This window comes from Trifolium pratense, linkage group LG2 (genome assembly GCF_020283565.1).
Source record: "Trifolium pratense cultivar HEN17-A07 linkage group LG2, ARS_RC_1.1, whole genome shotgun sequence".
Classification (NCBI taxonomy): Eukaryota; Viridiplantae; Streptophyta; class Magnoliopsida; order Fabales; family Fabaceae; genus Trifolium; species Trifolium pratense.
The window spans coordinates 5,695,479-5,708,548 of record NC_060060.1 but is presented as its reverse complement, the minus strand read 5'-3'; the positions used below and the strand labels follow the sequence as shown (position 1 = coordinate 5,708,548).

Genomic DNA, 13,070 nt, shown 5'->3' with positions numbered 1-13,070 from the left:
GAAACCATTTTACTGGTAGAATGGTTTCAGTGAGTAATTTCTTATTTGTTTGTTTCTGAAACCATTTAGCTGGTACAATGGTTTCAGAGCGTTGTACTTTGAAACCATTTCACTGATAGAATGGTTTCAGGGGAGTTGATTTTTAATTGTTTGCTTCTGAAACCATTTTACTGCTAGAATGGTTTCACAGTATAACTCTCTGAAACCATTCTTCCAGCTAAATGGTTTCAGAAGCAAACAATAGTTTTTAATTACCGTTTTATCTCATTTAATTAACGAAAAATAGTTTCAGGTCTCAAAAAATTTCATAAAATATACCAAAAGTTCCAGAATATTATCTAATATTTTATTAGAAACAAATAAAAAAACAATTGGTTTCAGAGTACAAATCTATGAAATTATTATTATTATTTGTTAAATGGTTTTAAATAATCAGCGGAATTTGTGAAAATAATTTCATGACTTGAACTAGGGAGAATGAGGTACACAAGAGGGTTTTAAATAATTCATAGTACTTTACATAAAATTTTGGAAATTTTTTATGGAATTATAATATTTTTAATTACTTTTTTACTCATTTAATTAACTAAAAATAGTTTCGGGTCTCCAAAAATTTCATACAATATACCAAAATTTCCAGAATATTATCTACTATTTTATTATGAAAAAATAAAAAAAAAATAGAGCCTCCCTGAGGCCGCACGCGCCCCCACGCGCCGCCGGTGAGAGTGGGCGTGAGCGACGCGCACTGTTCATCGTCCCTCCCACCCGTTTTATGCAGAAACGGGTCGTGCGACCCGGTTTTTGACCCGGTTCGATCTCCCTCAATACTCAACGAAACTCGACGTTCCTTATATGGATTTTGATCGTTTTTCAATTTTACAAAGGTTTCCGGTATTAGTTTTTGAAATCGGCGTTCGATTCGCACGTAAAATGAGGTCGAAATTTGGAAGAAATTTAAAAAATGTAATAGTTGTTCTATTGTTTCAAAAAAAAAAAAGGGTATTTTTATGATGCAAATTACATACATGCCCCAGTTGCTCTATTGTTTCAAAAAAAAAAATGGGTATTTTTGTCTAACTCAAAAGGTGCACCTTGCTAACTTAGACCTAACTAGGGTCTAAGTTAGAAAACCCCTATATATATATATATATATATATAATAGTGTGTAATATGCTTAGAAGTAGATTGCTTGTGATATACTATATCCAAAAAAATGGGAATAATGGTTCTGAGAAAACGTCTACAAATTCGATGAAACTATAAAAGAAAATAAAGAGACCAATTAATCCTTCTTAACTATAGAATGCATATCATAAAAGAAATCAAACTACCTATATAAAATGTATACTGTCATTGTTATAAGAACAATGGCACCAAATAAAATTGCCTCACCGAGAGGATAAAGTCCCACCTTTTTCTGAAATTAAAGGAAAATGATTCAATTCTCTTTTCCTGTACCAAAAGACAAAGATTCAATTCTAAAAGCAACTATAGCCTAAAAACATAGTATTTTGTCATCAATCATAACCAGACCAACATCCGAGGAGTACTGGTGTAATTTCTATCAGGATCGTCAACCGAACTTGTCTCGCTAACTGCAACAATATCTTCATTGGAATTTTCACTAGTCTCCAGAATTGTATTTGTCTCACCAGCAGCAATAACATCTTTGATTATAGGTGCACTCAGCTCATCTGACAGCTTACTAGAACTAAGAATGTTGACTTCCTGGTTTATCATGTGAGTTGATGAATAATTTCTTGTAGGTATATGATCAATTTCATGAGCTGAAAATGGATCTATCTGATGATGGCTTTGACCGTGAAATGTGTTTTTGCAATGATGACAGCGAAGCAAATGGACTTCTTGGTGGTGTGGGTGAATCTAACTGCTTCACAGCATATCCTACATCCTATCTAAGAGGCGTCTTAATATTCATTCCCCTCAACAAATTATCTATGTCAGATAAAGCCTTTTTTGGCTTCGGCGAATTCCCTAGCAAAGATTTCAGATCAATCGGTCGGATATCTGGGAAGTCTGGAACATATAATTTCTCCATACAAATGGGTTTTACCTGTAACCTCTCCTGCAAAAGATTGATTGCTCCATCCCCCTATAGTTCTTTAGAATCACAAGTAAGCAATCCTTGCAAAATGTCATTGATTTTATTCTCTTCAGTAGGTGATGTCTCTTGGATTTTTAGCAAATGGGGCTGCAGCTGGATCTAGACCGTTCTTTCTGTTGTGAATAGACCCTGAAAATTCAAGATCGCGTTGTTATCAGACTTAAATCAACAACAGCTAAACATGAAATAGCAGCATCCATAAATTGATTGCACACAACACAGTTATTTATTTCTTTTATATGCAAAAAATATTAAGTATTAAGACAAATCAATCAAGACAGAATATGATGAAAAAAATAAAAAAAATAATCTGTTTGTATTACACAAAGTTCAGTCGATCACAATAGAATTAGACATTTTGTTATGTATATGAAAGTCAACAACACAATTATGATTTTTATGCATTCCAACTTGAAGCAAAAATCATGCATTCCAACTTGAAGCAAAAAGTACCAATAATGAGGCACTTGATAAAACAAAAGAAAATGAACACCGAAAATTATGCCCATTATGTTAAAAACTTAGTTCAAAACTATAAATTAAATTACACGATCACTTGCATATTATACACTAGACGGCAAGAACCAATTATGTTAATATGTTAGGCAAAATATGCGGTGAAACCATTTCATCAGTCCAACAAAAATAGCAGTTTCACACTAGTCTTGGCAATGTCTATGTACATGCACTCAAAAATAGATATATAAAAAGGAGAAGAGTCACTGAAGAGCACCTTTGTTGGTCCAGATGCATTGCCCTTGTGCACTTCCTTACTAACTGAGCCAATCTGGCGGATTCTTATCTAGAGCATCACTAACACATTTTTTGATTCGGGTTCCCACATTTGTTGGTAGCTTTCTGACAGGTTCCAGCACCTGCGCCCATTCAGGAATTTTACCATCATTTGCCAATTTAATTTCAGCAGCACCCTTCCTCTTCTTCTATGATGAGTACATCATTTTCTCTGCGCAAAGTACCAAAAATCTTCTTCATAGCCTCCGCGAGCAACTGAGAGCAAAGTTTCATGTACAAAAAAGAAAAGAAAAAAAGCTTCAGCACCACTTCTATCATTTGTTTCAGTTTAAATACTTAACTTGTAGTCTAGAAAAGCTCAAACAGTCGCAAACTAGGAAAGATACTTCCAGAAATCAAGTAGCAAAAACACGCACTCAAGAAATACCATTCGAACCTGAAGTGAGTCAAGCTAAATCTAGTCAAAATGCCTATACCAGTGCATCCCATGTGCTAGTCCTTATAACTTTATAAGGAAAATTTAACAACATTATAGAAAAAATGAGAGTGGAACTCAAACAGTACAACATTTTGACAAGCATTTTATGAACAGCATGTTTGCTAAAGCATAACGAAATATGAAGTATAATGAGAAGCATTCAGGTTTAGCATGATTCAAAGAATATTCCAAGACTATAGTTGAAATGAATCCTAAAATGCAAAAAGTAGGTCTTAGTCTTTTAGATGTAAGTATTCTTAATTTTAATATGCTTTGCAACTTAGCATAGTACTACATGCATATTAAAGCGATCATCTTACAATCTATTTCTTGTATTAGAACCACAAAATTTCTGATTTTAGAATTGAGTTGTAATGCAAAATTAGTTTACATCGAGACCCATATGTTAGCACTGTGAAGAAAAAGAGAATGAAGAAAAAGAGTATCTAATCATATTAGACAAGGTGGAGATTAAAGTTGTCAATCATTTCTTAAGACAAAAGTTATGCTCTCACCAGTGCATCAGCTTGTATCCCAGCCACGCCAGTAAGGGAACCGCACAGCAAACCACCATCGCCTCGTAAGCAATGAAATGCTTTATCACTTTCACGGGCAGTAATTTCCGCAGACTCAAGTAGATACATTTTCCTTGCTGGTATGTTGCACAAGTAGATACATCCCTTATCTCACATTTCTGGTAGTTATTACCCTGAATATGAGTTGCTCCACTGTAGCCATTTATTGCTTGATGCATATGATTTGACGATGGAAAAGACTTGAGGGATTTATCTGTACATTGAGACTCCACAGCCACAGGAACAGGCCTAAGTTGTCCTTCTATTGAATTCATATGTTGGTTATCAGAATCTGAAATGTGTAACAGATATGCTTTTATCCGCCCTTTTATGATGAGTACATCATTTTCTCTGCTCAAAGAACCAAAAATCTTCTTCATAGCCTCCTCAAGCAACTGAGAGCAAAGTTTCAAGTACAATAAAGAAAAAGAAAAAAAGCTTCAGCACTACTTCTATCATTTGTTTCAGTTTAAATACATAACTTCTAGTCAAGAAAAGTTGAAACAGTCGGAAAGTATAAAATCTAGAGGCAGTGTATAACACAGGAAAGATACTTCCAGAAATAAAGTAGCAAAACATACACTCAAGCAATACCATTCGAACCTGAAGTGAGTCAAGCTAAATCTAGTCAAAATGCCTAAACCAGTTCATCCCATATGCTAGTCCTTATAACTTTATACGGAAAATTTAACAACATTACAGAAAAAATGTGAGTGGAACTCAAACAGTACAACATTTTGACAAGCATTTGATGAACAGCATAATTAAATATGAAGTCTAATGAGAAGCATTTAGGTTTAGCATGATTCAAAGAATATTCCAAGACTATAGTTGAGTTATAAGCATGACTCCTAAAATGCAAAAAGACGGTCTTAGTCTTTTAAATGTAACTGTAAGTATTACATGCATATTAAAGTGATCTATTTCTTACGATCTATTTCATGCATATCAATCATTTCTGAAGACAAAAGCTATGCTCTCACCAGTGCATCAGCTTCCATCCCAGCCACGCCAGTAAGGGAACCGCTCAGCAAACCACCATCGCCTCGTAAGCAACAAAATAGTTTACCACTTTCACGGGCAGTAATTTCCACAGACTCGAGGTTACCATCCATTGATAAGAAAGCCAAGATATATCTACGAGCTAGTTCTGGCCAAGTCAATTCATTGATAGGAAGCATATTGACCTTGGTTCGTTTAGAAGGAACTGCACGTCTTGTCCGAGTTTCTCCGGGTTCAGAATTCCGATCCACCAAAGCAGGCACCTTTGATTGCAGTTCACCCATTAGCACTCTTAGTAATGAATTATGGGCCTTGGTCAAAGCTACACCAAAGCATCTGACATAGGTGAAAGATGCGAGCAAAACTTGGGCTTCCTCTTTCATTGCTTCTGTTTCCACTTGAATAAAAGAACTTCCTGTGGAACCCGATGGATCAGCTTCACATATTAGTCGGCGATCACCATCAGCCCCTTGTGAAGTTAAAACTTGACTTCCACTCATTCCCCTCTCAGATTTCATGTCTAGAATTTCACGGAATCGCTCTAAAAGCTCCCAAACCTGAAAAACAGAAACAAAAAAATGCAACTGTGCATCATAGCAATAAAAAATAAAGCCAAAGAATGTAAAGCGGTAAAATAAAGATATGAATTTCACTGCAGTCTGGAACATATATACCTGAAAAATGTCACCAATCTGTTCGGTAGGAGCCCTAGAGCACAGTGGTTACCCAGGAGGTGGATGTCGGTCTTCCTTAACGAATGTTTCAATCAATTAATATTTCCTTCTTAGGTCTCTCCGGGTTCAGAATTCGCTCTTCCACCAAATATAGGTCCAGAATCAAACTTACTATCTATTATTTACTAGTACTAAAAATTATTATTCTACTTTATCTAAAAATCATTTACTACTACTTTGATTCAAAAATACTACTACTACTATATCCACTACATTTTTATTATTCTACTTTATTTACTATTTACTACTTACTATATCTACTACTACTGCTCTTTATTGTGATGCGCTACTAGTTTCCCATTCAAAATCATTCTGACCTTCCTCCCACCCCTGTTCCAAATTGAAACCATCGTCAAATTCCAAAACAGGCAGAACAGCTCTTCCGAAGAGAGTCGCTATTCTCTCTACATCGGTCAGGGTTTTGAACTGGGGTCCGACAAAGTTGCATTTTTCGTCGTAAGAATCATAATGATCATCGAAATGTGGTTCCATTATTATATGTTCCTCAACAGTGTTTTGTGCCACTAGAATTGTTTTGAACAACGTGTCAGGCTTAGCTGTTTTTATCTTCCTAAAAATATAATCCTTAACATCCCACACAATTGCCTCAGTAACAAAAGTGTGGGATGAAGGAGGCAGCACAATCTCAAATTGAATGGCACGTGGTTTTATCAACAAAACCCTATTCATCGGGTCCTTCAGAAAACCTTTAATAGTATGAGCAGTATGATCATTATAACGTAGGTATAGGGAAGATGCTATATGCAAACCGGTTAAAGCTCTATTGAGGCACGTTAGAGTTGCTCCAGATGAGGAAACCACAACGATCTTTGATTCAGCATTCGCCTGCTGTTTCCATTCATCGAGCAGTTTTTGAACTTGGTCGATAACATATTTCGACTTAGTTGACATGGCAGAAACAAGAAGATTACGATCATCAAGCAACGTTTCAACAATGGTCGAACAAACCGGACATTTGATAATCACCGGCTTTTGCTGTTCCTCCAACTCCGCCCTTGTATTGTAGTAGTATTGGTCGTAGCATGGAGAACAGAAGAGATGAGAACATCTTGTAATGGAATCAAGATCTTTGTCAGTGTTATGGCAAATAATGCAATGAGCACCCGCAAATTTTGCCTCGTACAATTTTTGAACTAGTTCATGAGTAATAGGATCTGCTAGCTCGGCAGGTGAAATAGATCCAAAACAAGTATACCTGAGAGATTTAAATAGAGATTGAAAAACATTCTTCCTATGGTCATTCCAGAGAAGTCTTTCATTGGGGGTTTGGATGTTAAGGTTGATTACTATGTAAAGACAGGCGTAAGAATGCCATTCCCAATCACTGAGAGGTAAGGGTAAAACAGTTTCCAAGTCCATCATTCCAATTCCATCGACTGAAGAAGAAGAAGAAGAAGAAGAAGAAGAAGAAGAAGAAGAACCTGGTTCGTTCATTTCTCTAGGGTTTAAAGTGACAGAACACCTCATTAGAACTCAGACGCAGAACAATTTCCATATCAATCGCGTTCGATATCTGCCGAGAATGTTAACCCTTGCTACCAATTTCACAATGCTCTAATGAGGTGAATCTGGTTCGTTCATTTCTCTAGGGTTTATGCTCTTTTTAAGGTTTTTGAAACTTGCATTGGCGTTGGTGTGTGTGTGTGTCATATTTGTGTGTGTAACAAGAAAATAGGGATTTGGAATTAATTAGATTTCAATTTTTTTTTATTTATTTATTTCAATTAATTGGATTGGATAGGGTAGAAAACAAGAAAAGACGCGGGTTCTTTTTATTTATTCCTTTTTCTTTTACTATTAAATAAATAAATAAATAAACAATTATTTAAATCTTTTAATTTTACTCATTAGATTTTTTAATTATTTAAACATAAAAAAAATCTCTAAAATTAGCGTCAATCATCACTGAACCAACTAACGATGGTGGTGTGGTGTGTGCTCCTCCATAAGTCCGCTAATACATCTAAGTGTGGGGTGGTATACAAGATAACTATCACAATCAAAAGAAAAAAAATTAAAAAGATACGGAATACATAAAAAATTCCATAAAAAAATACTCTCTTCAAAAAAAAAATTGAGAAAGAAAAGGAAAATAAGTGATAGAAAATGCCCGCACAAAGACACATCCGGTCCTAACATCTCTTGTACTACATCAAAAAGGTACCACAGGTAACAGGTTGCACCCAAATAAGGACAAGTAGTCACACTTAACTCCAAATATTTTAACCTACTTTCCCAAAAATTATCCTACCTTTACCTAAGCCACATTACAACCCATAAAGACCTCCAATAATGCGTATTTCTTTTAACTTTGATTGGTTGCTTTGAATCCTTGCAAGCCTATGGTAAAATGGCATGTCTCACGTTGATTGAGAGATACCCTTTCAATATTGAGTGAAAATGTGTGAGAGAAAAAAAAATTGAACATGGACTCTTGTGGACATATGTTGTACTTGCTAAGATTGACGTCTCTTGGGCCAAGTGCTGATGGAGCATGATCGCTGCAGTGAAGATCAGTGGTACCATTACCGACATATAAACAAAGGTTGTGAATTTCCTATCATTTGAGTTACTTGTTGTTTCACTGACGATTTTGTTTGACAAACATGTTACTCGAGTACGAGCAACGATTTAAGTGTGGGGTTGTGATGACAGTTAATTATTAGCTATTTAGAGTAGTATTTTAGGTAGTTTTTATAGTAATTGAAGACAAAAAGCAAGCAAAAGCCAAGAAAGATGAAGTTACAAGACCAAAAAACAAGCTCCAGCTGTAAAATTAATTCACAGTAATTACATATTTGTATTTAAGGTATAAGAATCATTATTTTGAATGAGCAACATTATAGAAATTAATTACCGTAATTACTAGCGATTTTGAATGAGCTTTATTTTATGAATTAAATTATCACAATTAATTATAAATTTTTTTTTACCACAATTACATTAATTAGCCTTTACTACTATTTATATACATGTATTATTTACATTATCCTATACTACTATATTTTTATTTATATTTATATATTAATACGAGATTTACTTTATTTTTGTAATTTATATTATAATTTATATTTCTATTCATGTTAATACGAAAACATTTTTTTTTCTCTATAAGATCTATATTTTTACTCATACATCAATATATATGCCTTTTTTTTTATTAAAAATGTCTATCGATACATATACTTTTTTTTTGACACAATGAATACATATCCTTTTACTCACATATTAATATGAATGACTATTTTATTTATTTATTTATTTATTTATTTATTTTGTAATTTCTAAGGGAACTTATTTCTATTAATATATATTTCGATATGAAGGCCCATCTCTTTTTTTAATTTTTTTTACAAAATCTATATTTTTACTCATATTAATATGAGAACTATTTTTTTTTATTACTACATAAACTTATATTTATTTTCATATATTATTACCGTATCTATTTTATTTTTGTAATTTATACTATTGTTTATATTTCTGCTCATATATTAATAGGAAAGATTTTTTTTTTAATTTCTAAGTGGCCTGTGTTTCAACTCATTAATCAAGGGGACCTATTTCTTATTGTAATTTCTACGAGAACATATATTTTCTAATTTTGCATTAATAAGAATGACTTTTTTTTTTTATAATTTCTATTAAGATCTATATTTTTACTCATAATAATATGAGAACTATTTTTTTATTATTGCATAAATTTATATTTCTTTTCATATATTAATACAACATCTATTTTATTTTTTTAATTTATATTGTAGTTTATATTTCTACTCATATATTTATACGAAATTTTATTATTTTTTTTAATTTTTATGTGGCCTATATTTTAACTCATACATCAAAGGGGCCTATTTTTTATTGTAATTTTTACGGGAACATATATTTTCTACTTATATATGTATCATTACAGGTAATTGTATTTTATTTTATAAAATGATCCTTTTCTTTTTGTTGTTGCTCTCTTTTTATATATATATTTTTTTGGTAGGATCTTTTTATATATTTATTATATTGGGTGTTACATATGATTCTTCATCTGCGTCCTTTTGCTTAAAACAAAGGTGTATATTTTATACTCATATATTAATATATGAAAACCTATTTAATTATTGTATAATTTTTACGGAATCTATATTTTTAGTCATATATTAATAAGGAGATTTTTTTTTTTAATTTCAACGGGAACCTATATTTCTGTTTAAATATTAACACGGGAATCAATTTTTTTGTTATTTATATTGATAGACATACTTTTTTTTTTGTAATTTATATCCATCTCAAAGCCTTTTTACGAAACCTCAAAGTCTCTTCCATATATCTCATAGAAAAATTATTTTTCATCAACTTTATAATTCTTTTAGTGTAGAATAATTGAAACAACAACTATGATACATTTTTAATTTGATAAATAAATACAAACTATGGAAATCTCTCCTAAGAAAATCTATAATACTATATACATAAATTTTACCGTTAGTTTTTTTCACAGTGTTATTTTAATTATTAAATTATATAAGATTCTAAATATTTATGTAGTTGTCATTAATTATCATCAATTAGCAATTAAAATTTTTCTTTTTAAAGTAAAATATATAATTTATAAGTCAATAAATCTACAAACGCATTTCTACCTGTGCTTGGTGATAAGTGCTCAAAAACAGTGATTTTACCTATTTATTTTAAGCACTTATTGACTTGTTTTATAAGTCATTTTAGGTAAAAACCCCAATTAATTTTAAATATTAATCTCTACTAGCAAATTAGTATTTTAGCTATTTTCCCTCATTTTTGTAGGTTTTGTGAGCTTAATGGACAAATGGAACCAAGTAGAATCACATACTTCAAGACTAAGAAATTATTATTGAATCAAGAGGCAACTTTTGTCCTTATTGTTTAAGAGATAAGATAGTTTTTATTGGACCAAAACAAGATTATGCAGCACCTTTTTGACTTAAAGTTACTTAACTATGAAGAATATATTATCATAAGTAACTAAGAACCGCCTTGTTCCAGTTGTGGAAGCACTGCCTAGTTAGTTCCAAGCCTATAAAAGGACGCAAGGCCATTCCAAATAATTCATTCCATTCTTGGCAACACTAGAAACAGAGAACAGAACATAAGAGAAACAGAGAGAAGGAGGCAGATTGAAGGAGATTTGAAGACGGATACACAACAATAGTTGAGACATCATCATTGATATGTTTGTTCATCTCTTTTCTTCTTTATCTTTTGTAAAGCTATCATGAAAATGAATAGCTAATCTCTCTTTTGTTGGGATTAGATGTAACTAACTCTAGTAATATGTATATTTTATGATCATGGTATTATATATGATTTTAGATTATCCATTAATATTGGTGTTGTTCTTGATTTTTATGTTTTAATTATATGGTTTAACTTGTTATAGACATATACTTTTTGAACCCAAAGAATTAGGATAATATCTATTAAATTCTAAATTCTAGATATAGATTTAGGTTTAATATTCACTTAGAGTATCGAAGCTTAATGCTATTATATCGATTGACGATCCGAGACATCTGATGTTAATAGGTATAATAGATATCTCGGCGTTATCTGGACACGGAAACGTACGACGAGCGGTACGTGATAATATTGAGGGATGTCTAAAATCTATATAACTGATTTGGAGAATACATATGAATGAGTTAGCGATGTCTAAATCCCAGCAAACTTATCTCTCTGTGATTCCAATCATTTCTTTAACATCACTATATTTTCGTACTTTCTCATAAACAAACTCCGTCAACCACTTTACTTGAAGTTATATTAATTGTTGAACGGCATCGATATCGCATCAGTCCCTGTGGAGACGATAAAAATATACTTACTTTTGTACTTCAACACTTGGCATGGGTCTGGAAAATTGTAATTTTATAAGCTATTTTATCTAATTTATATTGCATAAGCTAATTTATATCGCATAAGTTGTTTACATAAGCTCTAAAAAAAGCTGGGCCAAACGAAACCTTAATATAAGCAGAAATTTATTTTTTAGATACATTGAAAAATTAATGCATCTAGACTATATTATAGACTACATACATTCATTTTTCAATGTATCTAAAAAGTCAAATCCTTCTTATATTAAGGATTAGAGGGAGTATATCATTGGACGATTTTACATATAGTACAATTTAAAGTATGAGAAATTCCTCACATGTACAAATCAACTCATATGCAATAATTGCAATATTAGTTTTATAATAATAGTCATCAAATTTATTGTTTGCATAATAGTTTACTACATATTCCCACATATAAAAATAATAATTGAAAGATATATTTTTACAAATATATATTTTATAATTATTTAGAGACTTTATATAACATATATTATAATAAAGTAAATTATTAAAGTAAATTATAAAAAATATATAATTCATAATGCAATAAATCTCCAAAAGCATTTTCACTCGTGCATGTAGGGTTGGGAATAGGCCAGGCGGCCTACAAGGGCCTTCGGCCTGGCCTATATAAGCCTGGCCTGGCCTGGTTATTAAAAATGTCAGGCTTAGGCTTTGAAAACGGCCTGTTTACATAAATAGGCCAGGCTTAGGCTTCAAAAAGGCCTACGAAGCCTGATAGGCCGGCCTGTTTATAATAATTATTATTTATATAATATTATTATTTATATCTTATAAAAAAAATATTATTTATATAAATATTATTAGCTTTTAATTATTGCGACTTTTCGTAATCGTATTTGTTATTTGATTAGTTTTTAATTATTGTGTTAATCATATTATTAGCTTTTTCTTAATGTTGTAGAAATTATAAAAATTTAAATGTGAACTTTTTAAGGCCTGTTTAGCCTATTTAAAAAAACTATATAGAGAAGTTTTAATGTAACACAGACTTTTAAACAGGCTACAAGGTCAGGCCAGGCTTTTAAAAGGCTCAGGCCAGGCCAAAAAAAATATCATTTGATAGGCCACAGGCCAGGCTTAGGCCTGAAAAAAAATCGTAGGCCAGGCTCAGGCCTGTCAAGGCCTGGCCTGGCCTATTCCCAACCCTACGTGCATGGCACGGGTCTGGATACTAGTTAACAAAACATATAAATTAAAATTGAAAATTTGAATGAACTAAAACAAAAGAACGAAAAAATAAGAATTTATTTTGCAAAAGATTGGAAGAAAGAAAAAAAGCGTGATAAACAATGGTGAAGACTATAACTATATATAGATTTCAGACAGTATACCCTAAAACATTTTTTACTGTCAAATGACATTAAATGCACAACGATAATTATGATTAATATTAATCATGATTAGAATTTTCTTTTGTAAAGTCAATAAACATTTCCCCAAAATAAAAGAAAACTTATTTAATGTTAATAAAGAGCAGTAATA

General features: G+C 31.9%; 1 protein-coding gene across 2 annotated transcripts; it reads right to left on the bottom strand.

Moving 5' to 3' along the window:
• Positions 1 to 1,174: 1,174 nt before the first annotated feature.
• Positions 1,175 to 7,310, bottom strand: LOC123906551. 2 transcript variants are annotated; one of them, XM_045956483.1, is made up of 6 exons: positions 5,611 to 5,815; positions 4,918 to 5,493; positions 3,875 to 4,329; positions 2,862 to 3,136; positions 2,078 to 2,257; positions 1,181 to 1,998 (listed from the first exon to the last, which is right to left on the bottom strand). In XM_045956483.1, the coding sequence occupies exons 2-4, from the start codon at positions 5,452 to 5,454 to the stop codon at positions 3,118 to 3,120; spliced, it is 1,011 nt and encodes a 336-aa protein (XP_045812439.1). In that variant the 5' UTR covers positions 5,455 to 5,493; positions 5,611 to 5,815; the 3' UTR covers positions 1,181 to 1,998; positions 2,078 to 2,257; positions 2,862 to 3,117. The 2 variants fall into 2 exon arrangements, with proteins under 2 accessions (XP_045812438.1, XP_045812439.1); XM_045956482.1 differs by having other exon boundaries at positions 1,175 to 2,257; positions 5,611 to 7,310.
• Positions 7,311 to 13,070: the final 5,760 nt, after the last annotated feature.